Source organism: Tenrec ecaudatus, chromosome 2 (genome assembly GCF_050624435.1).
Source record: "Tenrec ecaudatus isolate mTenEca1 chromosome 2, mTenEca1.hap1, whole genome shotgun sequence".
NCBI classification, from domain to species: domain Eukaryota; kingdom Metazoa; phylum Chordata; class Mammalia; order Afrosoricida; family Tenrecidae; genus Tenrec; species Tenrec ecaudatus.
This window is the reverse complement of record NC_134531.1, coordinates 37,205,007-37,223,238: the sequence shown is the minus strand read 5'-3', so window position 1 is coordinate 37,223,238 and position 18,232 is coordinate 37,205,007. Positions and strand designations below refer to the sequence as shown.

The 18,232-nt window shown below is 52.3% G+C and overlaps 1 protein-coding gene across 1 annotated transcript in view; it reads right to left on the bottom strand.

The window, feature by feature from the left end:
- Window positions 1-18,232, bottom strand: part of EGFLAM (EGF like, fibronectin type III and laminin G domains) — a 230,127-nt gene that overhangs the window by 10,014 nt on the left and 201,881 nt on the right. Inside the window, exons 16-19 of the mRNA XM_075540955.1 lie at window positions 16,184-16,300; window positions 12,657-12,837; window positions 2,796-2,874; window positions 1,435-1,578 (exon numbers count right to left, since the gene is read on the bottom strand). Coding sequence (XP_075397070.1) covers window positions 1,435-1,578; window positions 2,796-2,874; window positions 12,657-12,837; window positions 16,184-16,300 — 521 coding nt within the window. The remainder of the gene's footprint in view (window positions 1-1,434; window positions 1,579-2,795; window positions 2,875-12,656; window positions 12,838-16,183; window positions 16,301-18,232) is intronic.

The window sequence follows — 18,232 nt, the reverse complement described above, 5'->3', positions numbered from 1 at the left end:
CAATAAACCTGGCCACCAGCCTTTCCCTCCCATCAATCTCGCGCCACCATCTATTTGATTCTACCAATTCCTTTCATGTTGGAAAGTCAGTCAAGGCTGACTCCCAGTGAGAACAGAGGTGGTTTTCTTTTGTTTGTGTTTTGGTTAGGCTTTTATAAGGGCTAATCACACAGAAGTTGAGGAAGGACCAGGCTACGAACCAGAAGAATCTGGGATGGTGCATATCCTTTGAATTCCTGAGCCCAGAAACTTGCAGACCAGCAGTTCTCAATCTGTGGGTCGCAACCCCTTTGGGGGGTCAAACGACCCTCTCACAGGGGGCGCCTAATATATCCTGCATGTCAGATACTTACATAACGATTCATAACAGTATCAAAATTACCATTATGAAGTAGCAACGAAAATAATTTGATGGTTTGGGGGGGTCACCACAACATGAGGAACTGTATGAAAGGGCCGTGACATTAAGAAGGTGGCAAACTACTGCTCTAGATCCAGAAGAGACAGCTGTCACATGGGCGATGATGTGGGGCAGTGAGGTATGGTAAGAAACAGCGACAAGCACGGAGAAGCCAGTGGCAGAGAAAGGGTGGTAGCGGTCTGAGCAGTGGAGGCCAGGAAGCATGGCAGCACAGGATGGCACAGTGAGGCCTCAGGTTTACTGTCTGCAGGAGACAGGGCTGAGCACTTGTGGGCAGGAGGCTGGCGGGCAGAGCGGGGTCTTGTTAAGGGCCATCAAGTCGGCTCCTACCCACAGCGACCCTATGCACAACAGAACGAAACACTGCCCAGTCCTGGGCCATCCTCACCATTGTTCCTGTGCCTGAGACCATTGCTGCAGCCGCAGTGCCAGTCTGTCTCCTGGAGGGCCTTCCTCGTTTTACCACCCCTCCACTTTACCCAGCCTGATGTCCCTCTGCAGGGACGGGGCTCTCCTGACAACAGGTCCCAAGTATGGAAGCCAAAGGATCCTGATCACAGAGCCCAAATAGCTGAAACGCTTGCTCAAGCAGGTCAGAGGGCAAGCGGGCTGAGAAAAAGCCAGGAGCCGTCTTGATGGGAAGTGTCCTGGAAGAACCGTCTCCTGTCTTCTGAGGAGTTCTTGTTACGCCCATGTCGATTTTGACCCTGAGTGTAGCCTGCTACTCCCCTCTTAGGTCACGGATAGCTGTGAGGGTGGCCCGTGAGTCCTGTGGGGCTGTGGCCATGCTTCGCCCAACCCAGCAGAGAGCAAAGTGCCCTGGTTGGAGGGAGGGGTGGTGGTGGCTGGTATCAGAGAGCAGTTGACAAAGTTGGAGAGTGGAGGCATGCCTGAGCTCCACTTTATAGGAATCAGATTGGGGTGGGTCCCGATTCTTAACCCTCCGAAAGGAGGCAAGTTCAGACCCCACTGTGGGGCAGGATCTCAGAAAACGCAGCTGGTGATGGGATTACCTGAGCACCAGCACTCCCTCCTGAAGGCCCAGGGAAATGAAGTCGCTGTTGGGCCTCATAGGGCTGTCTCCCCTCCACAGCAACAGGCCGTCCTTGGCAGTTGTCTTAAACCTCATGAAGGCATTTGTCCTTGATCCTGACACCCTGGAGGAAGGAAGCACACCGAGAATCACACTGAATTCGCCAGCACGCAGCATCTGTCAGGTACCATGTCGGTCTGCTGGCCAAGAGGGGCCAGCTATCAAGGTCATCTGGCGTTGTTTTCACTTGCTGTTAGGAGATAAGAAAAGAATCCCGCCCCGGGGGGCGCGGGGGGGGGTCACAGTCTGGCTTGCTCACTGGGCAGCAGCACATCCTCCTTGCATCTGTGTCTGAAAGTTTGACTTTCTATGTCAGCCTTGGGCCAACTTCCTGGTCCTAGGCTGTTGCATCCTCATCTGCCCCCGTCTTCCCCCTTTCCTGTCCTGTCGCTCAAAGGGCCCTTGGAAAACGACTCTCCAAGCCTCAACCAAAAGTTGGTTTCCTAATTCTCAGGAAGTCCAAGTTAGCAACTGCTCTGAGTTGTGATCATGCCAGTGGATGGCCCATTCTGATGGGGACTGCCCATTCTGATGGGGACTAGATGGGACGTCTGAGCCTCAAAGAAAGAACACGGCTTGGGGGGATGGTGGTCTCAGGGAGCAACGGGGCAGAGGGTAAGGGTGAAGAGGAACGGGTCTGGGAGCAAGGGGTGACTCAGGGAGGTCAGGCATTGGGCTCTGTAGTCAAGGCTGGAGTAGACTCCTGTGCTTCAGCTTTGGGCTGATGTTGATGGTATTCCCCCCCAGCCATGAGGATTCACTCATCACTCTCATTCTCTCTCCCTCATCATTCTCACAAGAGGTCAGGACTGAGCAGGGAAGGGCTGAGTCTCTTTGGCCCGTGGGGAAACTGCACTTTGTCCTTTTGCTTCGGGCCCCGGGCAGAGTTGCAGACAGTGGCCACAGGGCACCCTGACTCTTGCTCAGTGCCTTGCTGGGAGAATCCCACTCAGCACTTGAGCTCCCTGCCTATCAAATTCTCTGCACTTCCCAGAGCCTGGCTCTGAAGCGCCCTACCTGGGCTGATCTGTCTGCTAGCAACATTTTTTTTTCCAATGAAAAATCGAGTGTGTTTTTGTTTTGTTCCCATTTCTGTGTTTATTTGTATTGTATGACTTGTTTTTCCTCCTTGAAAGGCTGTGATGGAAGGGCCTTCTTTTGGAATTCTCTTCTGGCATGGGAAATGAGAAAAAGTCCTCAGACACGCACGGAGACATCGCCCGCCCCTGCCACCTCCCCCCCCACCCCCCACCCCGTCCCCAAGATGAGGACGTGTATTACCTTTTAAGGATGTCTGGGTTGTCATATAGCAGGTAACTGCGGCCCATAAACTGTGGGACTTCAATGGCTTCTGTGATGGCTGGGATAGAACAGAGAACAGAGAAGTGACTCTTGGACTCCGGACTCCATCACACCGCAGGACTACAGAAACAAAGTCGGGTCACGGCGCAAGGCCACGTGACAACTTGTCTGCCCCTCATGGTGCACATGCAGTTGGCCAAGTTCAGAGCTGCCCAGCTTGACAGGAGGGAGGGAGTTGGGGTCCCTGTCTCTCCATCCCCGAGAGTGGCGTCAGCACTACTGGGAAGGCCTCGTAATTCGTTGTGACTTGAACTGCTCCCAATTATTCTTGGAAGCTGGAGAGCAGGCCAGGGGCCATCTGGGGAACATGTGGAGGTCCCCAAGGTGTCCTTCGAGGGAGGGAGGCAGGCAAGGAGCCCAGCCAGACACCCCAGGGGCACCTATTCAAAGCTCATCTGTCCCAGTGTCCCCCCCTCCCCCCAAGCATGGGGATCGGCACAGCATGAGGGGTGACACTCTGGCCCTTGCTTTGACAATTCACCATCCAGTTTTGCTCGCTCTCTCCTGGGGCCTCATGGAGTCACTGTAGCCGCTGAGTCCCACCTTAGGGGGGAGGACCTCAAGGCATTGGAAGCTTCACGGATTCACCCAGGATCGCACAGCTGAGAGAGCCACAGATCCTGCGCCAGACTCAGTCACTCACTCACCGCTATCAAGTTGACCCGACTCAGAGTGACCCTACAGGACAGGGCACAACTGCCCCTGGGAGCTTCCCGCCTGTGACTCAGGTGTAGAAAGCATTTCTGCCTTTCTCCGTGCAGCAGCCAGTGGTTTCAGGCATCGAACCTTCTGGGTTGCAGCTCAGCACGCAACACCCCGGGTGCCCAGTTCTCCCTCTCGATGCTTCCTGATACATTCTTTGCCTTTCCGTATTTAGAAAGAGCACTTTTCTTCCCAAGGTTTCATCATTCTCGTGCCCAAGCTGTCTGACACCCTGTTCGCCAAGGGCTCGGCTAAGTAACTGGGTTGCCTACGAGGGAGAGGCGAGAGGGTGTCTATGAAGGCGTCAACAGCAAACCCCGTGGCCTTGGCCCTCACTCAGTTCCTATGTGCCCAAAAGCATGCAAGGAAGAGGAATCAGCACTGTAAAGATCATGCTTGGGGTGACGATCTGAGAACCTGCCTTACCCCCCACTGGAGCAGGGCAGCCCTGGATAAAGGCTGCCCACCAAGACCTTTTCAGGGCCGAGATGGAGAGTTCTAGGGCAACGTGAGTGCAAACGGATTGCTACAAAATCATGGTGGTGTGGGCAGGAGCCATCCAGGTAGCTCCAACTCATAGTGACCACCGTGCGCAGCAGAATGAAGCCCTGCTGGGTCCCGCCCTCTTCACAACTGCCGTCATGTCTGAGCCCACGGTGGCTCTCATGGCCCATCCATCTCATGAAAGGGCTTCCTCTTTCTCTGCCCCTCTGCTTTACCAAGCAGGGTGTCCTTCTCCAGGGACTAGGCTCTCCGGACAACATGTGCTAACTCAGAGAAACATTTAATAAACCAAAACACCCACATGTGAAGCTCTTGGTTCCTGACTCATCTCTCATCTAGGCCTGGGCTCTGCCGAAGGAAACTCAGGAGGCAGTTCTACCCTGTTTTATAGGGTCGCTGCAAATCTGAATCAACTCCATGGCAGTGTGTGTGTGTGTGTGTGTGTGTGTGTGTGTGTGTGTGTGAGAGAGAGAGAGAGAGAGAGAGAGAGAGAGAGAGAGAGAGAGAGAGAGAGAGAGATAGATCCCTTCCCTAAAGAATCCCGCGCTCACCCATTCACAGTGTATGGAACGGCAGTTGTAGCTTCCTCGAAGGCAGCAGTCCTCAACCTGTGGGTTGAGACCCCTTTTGGGATCAAATGACCTTTTCACAGGGGTCACCCGATTCAGAACAGTAGCAAAATTACAGTTATGAAGTAACAACGAAATAATTTTATGGCTCAGGTACAAGGGAAAAACAAGTGAACTAAGTCGGTGGTGAGCAGGGTGTAGGAGGTCTGGTAGTGTATGATCAAGGGTACTGTAACCGAGAAGAATCACTAAAACCCAAATGAAGGCTGAGCACGATGGTGGGACAAGAGGAAAGTAAAGGGAAATAGAGGAAAGAGCTAGCAGGCAAAGGGCATTTATAGAGGTCTAAATACAGGCATGTACATATGTAAATATATTGATATATGAGGAAGTAGAAATAGATCTATGTGTATATATGTATAAGTTTAGTATTAAGGTAGCAGGTGGATATTGGGCCTCCACTCAAGTACTCCCTCAATGCAAGAATACAATGCAATAACTGGCATTCCATGATGCTCATCTTCCAGAAACAATCACTGAAGACAAATGGGTGCATAAGCAAATGTGGTGAAGAAAGCTGATGTTGCCCAGCTATCAAAAGATATAGCATCTAGGGTCTTAAAGGTTTGAAGGTAAATAAGTAGCCATCTAGCTCAGAAGCCACAAAGTCCACATGGAAGAAGCACACCACCCTGTGCGATCACGAGGTTTCGAAGATATCAAGTATCAGGCATCAAAGGAAAAAAAAAACATATCATTGTGAATGAGGGGGAATGTGGAGTGGAGACCCAAAGCCCATCTGTAGGCAACTAGACATCGCCTTACAGAACGCTTGCAGAGAGGCGATGAGTTAGTCAGGGTGCAGTGTAGCAATGATGAAACATACAACTTTCCTCTAGTCCCAATTCTACCTTACAAATCTGGCTAGACCAGAGGATGTACACTGGTACAGATAGGAACCGGAAACACGGGGAATCCAGGATGGATGATCCGCTCAGGATCAGAGGTGAGAGTGGCGATACCGGGAGGATAGAGGGAGGGGAAAAAAGGAAAATAGTTTTATGGTTGAGGCGTGGGATGGTCACCTCACCATGAGGAACTGTATGAAAGGCTCATAGCAGCATGAGGAAGGTTGCGAACACTGCTCCGGGGACCCAGGTCCTGCTCCTTCACATCTTTTCTGAGTTTGGGGAACAAGACGTCAGAAAGGGCACGCTAAGGGCTGTAGGGTGGCTGGGCGAAGGTTTCCCCAGAACCTTCTCCCATTCTCCTGGTAGGAAATAAATCAATAAATTCCACAGCAACAACTTTTCTGATCTTTTCCTCATAAATGCACTTTCTGAATTTCTTCAGCCTTCTTCACCGTAAGCCCGCGGGATCGTCCCAGACGAAGCCTTGGTGGTGGCGTGGTTCTGCTTTGGGCTGCGTGATTGGCAGTTTGAGACCACTGGCTGATCTGCAGGAGAAAGACGGGCTTTCTACTCCCGTAAAGAGTCATGGTCTCGGAAACTCACGGGGGACGTTCCACTCTGTGGGGTCACTCTGAGTGGGAATCGGCTCGATGACTGTGAAGGAGAGAGAGTGATCATTGTCATATATCCTTCAAGAAACTCTCTCAAGAGGATTGCTTTGAACTCCCCCAAAGAGTCACCATGGTCTTCTGAGCTGCTCTCTGCTTTGAAGCCACTGTTTCGAATGCACTATTTTGTGGGGGGTGGGGGGTGTTGAGAGGTGCCCCCAAAGAGCCTGAGACCAGCGTCTGACGGAGAGGACGTGTCTGTAGCCGTCCACGGATCCCAGTCATGTTTACACTCGCTTGCTTGCCATCCATCTGTGCGTGTTTGAACGAGCGCCCTAGCGGCAGTCCATTCTGGTGGACACCCGCCTGAATCTGGACTTCGCCCACCCGGTACCTGAGCAGGAAGAGAAACCTCAAAGTCAAACTCGGCACCACGGGGTCAGCCCCCACTTACTGCATGGGTGAAGGGGAGTCAGGGACAGGCGGAGCCGTCCACTGGCAGGGAACGGGGTGGGGGGACACCAGGGGGCAAAGAGCGGGGAGAAGGAACCTGATGGGAAGAGCGTTACCTGAAGGGGTGGAGACATGGCGCAGGGCAGGGACATGCGTGCCCCTGAGGCAAAGAAGTCCTGAGACAGAGGAAGGAAGCGGGAGTACGACCGACGGGCAAGGGAATGGGAAGAAGCCAAGGAAGGGGTAAAAGGAGAATCGAAATCAACACAAGCGAACAGAAAGCACACAGTGCCTGCCTCACGGGAGTCGAAACCCTGCTCCCCAAATCAGTGCCCTGAACTGGGAGAGACCAGCACCTGGAGAGGGGCAGAGGGCTTGTTTTTTTTTTTTATTAAAAAAGGGGGCGCAACAAGAGAGGAAGGCCCTCAAGGAGATGGGTTGACGCCGTGGCCACATCCATGGGCTGGCTCGGGGACACTGTGAGGATGGTGCAGGACCGGGCAGCGTTTCCTTCGGTCGAGCACGGGGTCGCTGTAGGTTGGAGCCAACTCGGTGGCATCTAACCACAACCACCACCATAAGTAAAAGGAGGAGATCGATGGGAACTCTTCCCTGGGACAGTGGCCTCGGCTTCGGGACATGAGCGCTGAGAGCGGAGCAGGACCAGACAGGTCACTCAAGTGGAAGAGGTGTCCTCTCCAAAGCCAAACTTCACCACAGCACCCAGAGCAGGTTTGGCTGAGACCCGGGGTGAGAGGTGCAGCAGCGGGGCAAGGACAAGGGCCTCTCTTCTGTGGCCAACAGCCACGAGTCCCCTGGACACCTTCCGGTGGGGAGGACGTGCTTGTCCTGGGTCAGCTCTGCCCATGGGGCCTCTAGAGGGGTCTGTCGGAACCCAGCCAGCTGCTTGCTAGCTCCACCTGAGCGCAGGCCCGACCACGGTCCAGTTGGGAAGCCAGTGTTTCTCAGGCCCCTGGGGCAGTCATGGCCCTGTGCCTGGACCATCTACCCTGGCTCCCCGCAGCGTGTGGCCCCAGGCCAGAGGACTTCATGGGCTCGAAGAGGACTCACTGTACTTACTGTTGAGGCAGTAGTCCCCACACTCTGCCCAGTGCCAGCGTGAAACAGAACAGGGAGAGACAGAATTTCACAGTCATTGTCAAATCCCGGGAGCCTGGGTGACCTCAGGAAGTCCTGCCCAACCCTGAGTGCCCGCCAAGGAATGCGACCTTGAGTCCCAGTTGGGTCCCTAAAACGCTTTCCCAGTAAGCGGCCTCTCCTCTCCCATCTCAGTGCAACAGAGGGGGAGGGGGTTAGGGGCGGGTAGGGAGCAGGCTGTGATTAGTAAGTCAGGGAATACTCCGGACACTGCCTAACCTGGCTGGCACCATCCACATCCGTAGCAATCATTAACCCCAAACTGGGGGAAACGGTTCTTGGCTAAAGAGTTACTTACCTTAGCCGAGGCGATGATTTCCCTCAGCAGGCTGCATGAGGGAGTGGGGGTGGGGCGGGGATAGGAATGACCAGCCAGCCAGCCAGCCCACTCTTTCTTCCCTCCACTGTGGAAACAATGATGCCAAGTCCCCCCTTCCTTGGCCAATCCCACAGATCTGGTTATTTGGTGATTCACATGGCGAAACATCACCCTCCCAAAATGTCACCACAGACAGCAGGGTGGTGAAAGTGATACTCGGTTGAGTTGTGACGTGGGACGACGGTAGTGTCCATCTGGAAACACTTTCTGGTGGTACTGTGTGTGCTTGATTATTTCTATACACGATTATGTGTCCAGCTCACCCTTTATGCGCCCCCCCCTGCACTGTCTACCCCACGGCAGCACCCCAGAAACATGTTTTCACCATGCCTGCCCATGGACAGCCAAGAGTGTGGGTCGTGCGGCAGGGAAAGCACAGTAATATTTCCATGGGAGGGGCTTGAAATTCCCTGCTGGCCTGGATCACAGGTCCCCAGAGAAAGCAAGGAGCCAGGGGTCACGCTGCTCACCACAAGGTCGCAGGCTCAGGCCCACCAGCCCTCTGTGAGAGACCGATGGCGCTGTCTGCTCTTGAGAAGATTTACAGCTTGGAAACCAACTCTGCTGGGTTTGGTTTGGTTTTGGGGGCTGGGGTGGGGGATGAGGTTGGGGGCTGGGGGCTAGCTTCTCCTCCCTCCGATGCCTTCGCACTATCATCCTGAAGAATCCCTTGGCACGATGGGAGTTCTTTCATCCACAGTACATTACTCTGAAGCTTGCAGCCACAAAGTTGAAATAAGCAGAACATTTCCTGGATTTCCAACCCTTTGCCACCCAGAGACCATATCTCAGGTCCTTGCTCTTCAACGACTTAATGGAGCTCTGTCCCAACGAAAGAAATCCCTTGTAGTTTGCATAATTAATATATTTTATTCATTTGTGTCTTTATAGACCGAGGAGGAGGAGGGTAGTTCGTTGTTTGTTTGCTTTAAAAGTAGAGCTTCGATTGAAGGAGTCTCTGAGTGGTATATAGGGTTAAACTCTCGACTGTCAGTCCAAAATGTGACAGTTTGAATTCAACGCAGGAAATTGACTGAGGCTATTTAAAAATGTATATGTGTGCTAGGACCAAACAAAACCCCAAATCAATCCCAGCAATCAAATGTGATTCCGCTAATAAGTACAACTCAAAATACTCTTGTAGAGCTCATGGTGAATCAGCCCTGAGTGGACAGGATCTGATGCTTGGGGTGCATCCGGGAGGAATGTGTGCCCCAAAGCCAACGCAGTAGTGAGCAGGCCACCGGCTACGGAGGGACACCGCCATCTTGTGGCCGGCAGGGGTCTGCGCAGTCTGAGCGTCCCCTCCTGTCATGCAGGCGCTGCAGAGAATCCCACTGGGTGGACTAGGAGACCTGTCCACCATTGATGGGAAGAGCCTCAGGGAAAGTGGCTGCGTTCTGCACGCCCTTCTCGGGCCCACGAAGCATAGCACTGGCTCTGACAAGTCCGGCAGGAGAGCAAGCTACGTACCTGTTGTTATTCAAACATCAGAGTCTGTGTGTGTGTGTGATACTGTATGCATGTGTGTCAATGTTTGTGTGAAAAGCGGCCATCGATATTCCCCAGAGCAAAGGGTTTTGCATGTGGCATGTGAAACTCTTTCTGGGCTCCTAGTGATTTAGTTAGTTGTGACGAGCAAAGACACACGATAGGCACGCTTTCATGAGAGGAAGGGGGAAGAGATGGGGAGTGGACTTTTTGAGAAGGGATCTCTGTAAGGCCAAATGCATTTCACTTCACGGCACCTAGATCGGCAGCAGCGTGGGATGAGAAAGGGGGTGAGGTAATGGGGTGCCGGAGGTTTGAGGTGAAAGAATTGCACCCTCAAATGGAAAGGCAGGGGGACATCCAGTCAGCTTGATGATTCCTGTGGGCATGTGGCATGGCTGTGAGTTAGAAGAGTCCGAGGTTCTGACCCACAGAGACCCTATACACAACCGAACAGAACCGTCCCAGTCCCGCACCATCCTCACCGTTGTCTTGATGGTCCAGCTCACTAATGCAGCCACTGCGTCAATCCATCTTGTCGAAAGCCTTCCTCTCATTTACTGCCCTGCTGCTTGACCAAGCGTGGCATGTTTCTCCCAGGACTGGTCTCTCCTGACCGCACGTCCAAAGTAAGCGAGATATCTCGCCATCCTTGCCTTTAAGGAGCAATCTGGCCATACTTCTCCCCAGACAGATTTGCTTGTCCTTTTTGGCATTCTGGGGTGCTTTCAATATTCTTCGCCGGCCCCAGAATTCAAACGGATCCCTCTTCTTCGGTCTGCCTTATTCAATGTCCAACTTTCACATGCAGAGGAGGCAACTGAACAGACTGTGGCTTGGATCAGGCGCACCTCCATCCTCACAGTGACATCCTTGCTTTTCAACACTTTAAAGCAGCCTTGTGAAGATTTACCCAATGCGATGCATTACTTGTGGGTGTGTGCTCGTTCGATGACTCCCCATCTTGCTTTGAAGGAGTGGCTAGATAGAAGAAATACTGGTGTGTCTTCAAGCGAGAAAAGTTGCTATCTCACAGATGGACCAGGACTTCTGTTAAACAGTAGCTTCTGCTATGATTCCACACCCCCAACTCTCTAAATGCCACCTGTGCCAGTTACATCATCTCCTGTCAACTTAAGGAAGGGGTGGAGTCTAGCCTGTCAATCAGGCTGCAGCTTGATGACCTCATTTGGAGGTGCCACAGAGAGAAAGCGCTCACAGGAGGCCAGCTACATTCTCTCCATGCGAGACATTCCTGTTGACAAGCCACATGGAGCTACACTGATGGAGCCAGAGCCCTGGAGCTGGAGGAGCCATATCCAGACCCATACCAGCACTGAGATGCTTCTACTCCACTGGATCCACAGACTTTCCAATCACAGGCCTGTGATCTTCCTGCATTCAGCATCATCGCATGCACTGCTTGAGCCTGAAGAGGAATTTACAGACTGGTATCGGACACATGGGCTAATATCAGACAATCACATGGCAGATAGTCTTCCATGAGGGTCCCTCACTCGCTGCCAACAGTCAGTGCTGAGACCACCGGTGGGATTCTGAGACTCTCGCTGTTGATGTGAGTAGAAAGCCCAGTCTTTCTCCTGCGGAGCTGCTAGTGGTTTCCACCTCTGAACCAGGAAGGTCACAGGCCAACATGCAAACACACGACCACCTAATGCCTTTAAAGACAGAATCAGGAGCCAGGAGCCAAAAGGAGAGAGTGCACATATCCCTTAACTTGGGCTGGCTGCTTATTTCCTTCCAACCGGCCTGCCCTTTCACCCTGAGTACCTGGCAGGTGAGCGCCTCCATGGGCATACAGAGACTGGAAGGTCTAGTAGGGAGGGGTCCATGGGGACATGGTTATGAGAACACCAGCTCAGTGGCCTCAGGGGTCCCCGGAGCAGCTCAGCGGAAGTCAGACCAGCAGGCAGCTGAGGTGTACACCCACCCACGCTTCCAGTGTGGTGCCGTCCAAGTTCTGTTTATAAGCATAACAACAACAACAACAACAGCAGTAACAGCAGCAGCAGCACCACAACAACTTGCTGCTATCGATGAGCCAATTCTGTCTCACAGAGACCCTACAGGACAGGGTCGAACTGCGCCTGGGGGTTTCTGAGACTGTCACTCTTGACAGGAGGAGAAAGCCTCACCTTTCTCCTGAGCAGTGGGGCTGGTGGTTCAAAGCAATGACCTTGAGGTGAACAAGCAGCTCATAACCTGCTGGGCGACCAGAAGCCAAGACTTTACAAGCATCTCCTTATTTCATCCACGCCACAGCCCTCAGTGTCCCATACCGTTGCTAGTATTCTTCCCATTGTACTCATGAGGAAATGGAGACACGGATGTTGAGGTAGGATGGAAAAAATGAGGTTTGTCCATGAGTTGATGTGTAAATCATTGTGATGGCTACATGACTCTGGATCACTGTAAAGGGCAGGGGTGGGGTCTAGCCTGTCAATCAGGTCACAGCCTGAGGGTGCCTCCTTGTAGGTGGGACCTCCTCATAAGGAGGATCCTGGAACCACACCATTTTGCCCCTCCTTCCCCTCCCCTCCCCTTTGCTTTCCTGTGGAGGAGCCACGCTGAGACTTTCCAGAGCCTTGTGATGTTTCTACCACCATCACCATTGGACCCATAAGACTCGCCACCCGCCGGCTTGTGATCTTCCTGCGTTCTGCTTCATTGCATGAGGCTGCATGAGTCTGAAGCAGGACTTATGGACTAGTATGGGACTTGCAGACTTGATCTGGGCTGGGCTGGGCTGTTTTCTTGATAGACAATACTTTTTGACATAAAGCCTTCTTACCCATCTCCGTCCCTGGATTTGTTTCTGTAGCCAGCCTGGCCCAACACAGCCATCATCAACTAATTTATCAAAACCATTAATAAAAACAAGCAGAGTGTCTGGAACTGCTGTTACCCAATCTTCCTTCAGCACAGCAGCAGCCCCCACCCCACCCCAGAAGAAGTGGGGGAAGATGCTTGGGGGAGGGGCCTACCTTTCTGGCAGTGAAGCCCCTCGAAGCCCAGGGGGCAGTCACACTCATAGCCCTCCTTCCTAGGCCGGCAGCTGCCACCGTGGATGCAGGGGCTCCCCACGCAGGGATGGGCTGCATTCTCCACATTCACCCCAGCTGTGAAGTCGTGCTTCAGGTGAATGGTCCGGTCATTCAGGATGATCTTGGGGACAGAAAAAAGTGAAGACATTCAGGGACTCAGAGAACATCTTTCTAGTCTTCCCAAGCTCCCGAGACCCCTCACTCATCATCCAAAATAGAAGCCCACGGTTGTCTTTCGCCTGCTGAGCAGATTCACAGGGCAGAGAGCATCTCTCTCACCCTCCTTTCCCTGAATGGGGCCCTGGCAGAACTGAGGCATGACAGAGGGGCTCAGTGGTGGCCGCTCCCTGCCATCACATCGGCCCTGGGTCCTGGGCGACACCAAGCACAGCGGAAGCAAACCACTGCAATCCATAGGACTTTTGCTGGATGATTTTTCAATGCACAGCACCAGGTCTTTCTTCCTAGTCTGTCTTGGTAGTGAAGCTTGTTGTCATCATGTGCAAAGCCTCCCTGGACGATTCTGGCTGTGTTGGACATGCGTTGGCCAGGAGCGGAACCTGGTTCTTTCTTATAAAAGGCAGGGATGGTACGCTGAACCACCATTCAGACCCAACAGGGGTCAAGCCCACTGCCGTCAAGCTGACTTGGACTCAGAGTTCTAATAGGACAGAGAACCACTCCATGGGGTTTCTAAGGCTAGAAAGCGTGGAAGCGGGCTGCCTCATTTTCTTACTTCAGAGCGGCTGCGGGGTTTGAACTGCAGACCTTTGAAACAGCAGCAGAGTGTTTTAAGCAGTACTCCTAGGGAGGGGTTACCCAGACTCGAATAAGTTGACCTAGGTTTTTCTAGTCCTTGGTCTGGTGTATCTGTTGACTCAACTGTGGGCATGTAGAGGGCACCTCGCAACACTCCCAGGCTTGTGACCCCCGCCCAGGAGCCCCGTGAAGCAGAGGCTCCAAGGGCACTTCTGTCCACGGACTCCTAACAACAGGGAAATCCTTCCCCACCCCACCCTGCATCCCAGAAGCTGCAGGAGAGTAGCTGGAACCTGTCACAATCTCCCCTCTCGTGACACTGGCGAGGGACTTCAAAAACCACGTGCCTGGGGCAAGCCAAGCTGGCGCCAGCATGGTGGATTAGGACACAGCCTGCCGCTGTCCCTGGGAATGGGGGGCCGACAGATGTGCGGAGATGGAGGGTGCCTTCTAGAATCCCTAGTTCCTCCCTGAGGAGTCAGGTCGCCCACCAGCAGCTGCCTTTGAGTGGATGCTGGCTCACAGGGCCCTCAAGTGTGCAAGGGTTGGGTTCTCTTCAGAAGCCCAATGACCACCAATGGGCCTTTCTTTCAAAAAGCACCTGTGAAGACTTGAACCGCAAGCATGTGGTTGTTAGCCCAGGAGGTTAGGCTAATTGGGTGCATAGCCCAGACACTCCAAGAATTTCAAAGAGCAGATTAAACACGGCCAGTCCCACTCCTGGGAGATGATGGTCTGACCAGACTGGCCATGGGCATCAGAGGTCAGGAGCAAAGGGAAGCCCAATAGCCAGTCAAAATTCAGGTACACTTCCTCTGGACCTGGCCCATGGAAAATGGCCACAAGAATGGCCTCCTCCGCCACAGGGTCTCTCTTGTTCCCCTCAGCTCTGGGAAGGATTCATGATCCCCACACCACCAAAGGCCACTGAAGGAAAGCCTTCTGAGGCCCCATTGGGGGAACAGAATGAGGTTTCTCCAGATGCCTGGGGTGCCTGAGCTGTGAACCCAGCAGGTGGATGATATTCTTCTAATCTACAGGGATCCGGTGGCCCCAAGGAAGAACTGAGGCATGCATGCATGGGGTCGGGCCCTGTACATTTTCCCTGGTTGAGTGGTTTCTTTTCTGAGCCTTCGATGGAAGGATTCTTTCCTCTGTGCTCGTGGGAATGTGCTTGCGTGATTGGTAAGCAGCAGCTGGTCAGCCGTGGGGCGGGCTGGGCATCAGAGCTGGCTGACTTCTGCTTCAAGGAAACGTCAGTCACTCTGAAGCCAAGCCAAGAGCCAAGACTACCGGCAGTTCCTGTGTCACCAACACCCAAGGTGCATGTAAGCATCATTCTCTGCCAGCCCCCCAGAGAGCCTGCACTAGAGTACAAGGTGGATACAATGACATTTGATAACTAGCAGGTGCTGCTTGGTGAGGGGGAGCCAAACATTAATATTATTGTTATACTAGAGTCTTTTTGATGTACCCAAGTACACTACCTACAAAGACAAACGTTTGACTGACTGATTATCCAACACACACATACATTCTAATTAAAGACAGACTTCAGGAGGGAGCCAATTGTAATCAAAGGTGGCCTTTGTTGCTATCAGACTCACTAGTTGTAGTTACATAGTCTGGTGTCTATTTGAGGATTAAGAGTGTAGGCGTGGGATCTAGCCTGTCAAGCAGGATGTAGCCAATGAGGCTTCTGTGTAGGCATGGCCTTCTCCTGAGGATTCTGGGAACTCTGACATTTCCTCCTTGGATGCGGGAGACACACACACACACACACACACACTCCCTCTCTGCCCACTCCCTGTGAGACTTCCTTGAGGAGAAGCCACGTGGACCTACCCTGATGCAACCAGAGCCCTGGGAGCTGGAGAAGCTACATAGAGACCCCTGTCAGTGCTTCCACCGCCACTGGAGCCACCAGACTTCCCACCCACCGGCCTGTGATCTTCCTGCACTCGGCATCATTGCCTGCATTTCATGAGTCTGAAGAGGAATTTGTAGATTGGTATTGGACATATGGGCTAATATTGGGTTTATGGACTTGATCTGGACTGGGGTGGGATGTTTACTCAATATTCAACGGCTCTTGTATATAAAGCTCTTTCTGATACACAAAAAAAGCATCTCTATGAAGTTGTTTCTCTAGTCAACCCTGACTAACACACTAGTCTCCTTCCCCCCAGAGGTATCTATGGGGGACCTTCTGCCATTTGCCACACTCAGCAGCCCCTGCATATTTGGGCGGGTGTGCTGTAAGAATGCATCTTCACTGAGTATCAGTCCAGGAGTCGTGGTGGTGTAGCTATATGCTGGTTACATGCTGGGCTGGTAACTTTGAGGTCAGCAGTTCAAGACCACCAGCCACTTGGTGGCCAAAAGATAAGGCTTTCTACTCCGGTAAAGATTTACAGCCTCAGAACTCCACAGGGAGCAGTCACAGCCCGCCCTATGGGGCCGCTCCGAGTTGGAACCTACTTGGTGGCACTGAGGGCTACTCTCATAGACTGCCTCCTCCACGTGGACCAAGAACGGGTGTTGAGGAATGTGGTGATGGGAAGCTATATTGTTGTATGAAACCATGAAATCTGGAACACTTGACAAACATTCTCAAAGATTCCGGTTAGGTTCGGTGGTTACCCTGTGTCCCAGGTGGAAACCGCGATCGGGTCACACCATCACACCAGAGCATACGAAGGCTGTACCTTCTGGATGCTCCCACTGAATGGTCCAAGGATGCCCGAGTTCTTCTTCACGTCATCGTAACTGGGGACGCCACCGATGAATATGTCTGTGTTGCATTTAATCTGGGTGAAGCCGCCCTGCCGACAGGGAAAACACAAGAAACAGGGTCATTTTGGAATAGGCTCTCACTACGTCTAGTGCCTACCTGGGAACGTGGGAGAGCCAACCTCCTGACCCAGCACAAAGCTACGCTGACATGGTTGCTGAATGTCTCTGTTTCTCCTTATCACATGTTTTAATGGTAGCAAATTCCTTACGCTCTCTGAGATTGTCTCAACATCTGTACAATGGGAATCACTGTGTCCACCTCCTTTGCACGTGGTGAAGAAAGTGGGAGACCGGCTTCCCATTTACCAGGGTTGGGGGTCCTCTTCCTGCAGGATAATTTTCTCCAACCTGTTCATTTCAGGTGTAGTTATATGATTTGATTTGTCCAATAAAAATGGACAGGAAAGACACGAGTCACTTCTAGACAGGGGCTTTCAGTCAGAGAGTGGCTGACCTGTCCCTTTTCTCCGTCTTCTAAGATGATGAGGCAGGGACTATTTCTTCAGTCTCAGAGTAAAGCTGCAATTAACCATTGGTGGACAAGCAATGAGGAGGGAAAAAAACGCTTTATTGAGATCTGTCATCTAGTCAGCCCTAACTCAAGGGGACTCAAAGCGATAGTTAGGTTTTGTGTCAACTTGGTTGGACTCCCCTCTGTTGTTTGGCAGTAATTTCCCATGATGGGATCTAACATAATGTAATCAACTCCATGATAGGATCTAGTATAATGTAATCAACTCTGTGAGCAGCAATCAGCTGTGGTCGAGTGCATCCCCCTCCTTGATGAAGTCACAGACAACCTTGATGCCATTGGATGAAACATTCCCCAGGGGTGTGGCCAGTTCCTTTTGAAGCAGATTCCACGGGAAAGCTTCACTTCTGTTGGATCTGGATCCTGCATCGAGTTTGTTGACCTCCTGCCACAACGCCTGATGATCCCAGGAACCATCAGCAGGCTGCTGACATTGGATACATTTGACTTTGCATCCACCAGCCTGTCTGTGGTTTCCCCGTTTCCTCTTTCTGCTTTCTGGTCCATATGAGTCAGGAGAGGACTCCAGCTTAGCTTTTGACCCACAGACTTGAACTGGCACTTGACATACTCACTTCTACAACTGTGTGAGCAACTTTTTTAATATAAATCTCTATAGCCAGACTTGCTTCTCTAGAGAATCTACCTGAACACACTACTTATACAACAGAACAAAATGCTACCTGGTAGGTGCTTTCCCAATGGCCTGTTGCAGATCAGCCTCTTGGGATCCATAGGGCTTTCAGAAGTCGATTGTGGGGCCTTTCTTCTTAGTTCAACTCAATCTGGAAGCACTGCTGAAACCTGGCGGGCATCACAGCAACACACACTGCCCCACTGACTGGTAGGTGGTGGAGGTACATGAGGAAGCATTAGCCTGAGGCAAACCTGGGTCTGCTGAGGGGGAGGTGAGAATCCTACACGGAACCACCAGTGCCCCCAAACCTTGATTAGTACCTGCTGCTATTGGGAGTTGTGTGAAATCAACCACAGGAGATTGCTGGCATAGAGGTTATGCGTTGATCTTCTAACCTCAAGGTCAGCTGTTCAAAACCACCAGCCACTCTGTGAGAGAAAATGAGACTTTCTATTCCTGTAAAAAATTTCAGGTGGGGAAACCCACAGGTGTAGTTCTCCCCTGTCCTATGGAGTCACTGTGAGTGGCCATCCGCTCCATGGATGTAAGGGTGACTGACTACCATAGGTGGCAAGGAGGGAGCACAGCATGATTTCCATCACGCTGCTCTGTGCAGAGCTGAGGACTTGTCAGCGTTCCGCTATGTCCAGGTATTGTCCTGTTCCATAGCAGTGAACATGGACCCCCCCGGAGGCCAAGAGACAGGGAGAGAGGCCTGTAGGTGGGAACCGTCTTTGTTATCATGTCCAAAGGAAGAGAAAGTCCCCCGTCGCTTATTTTTTTTAATACACT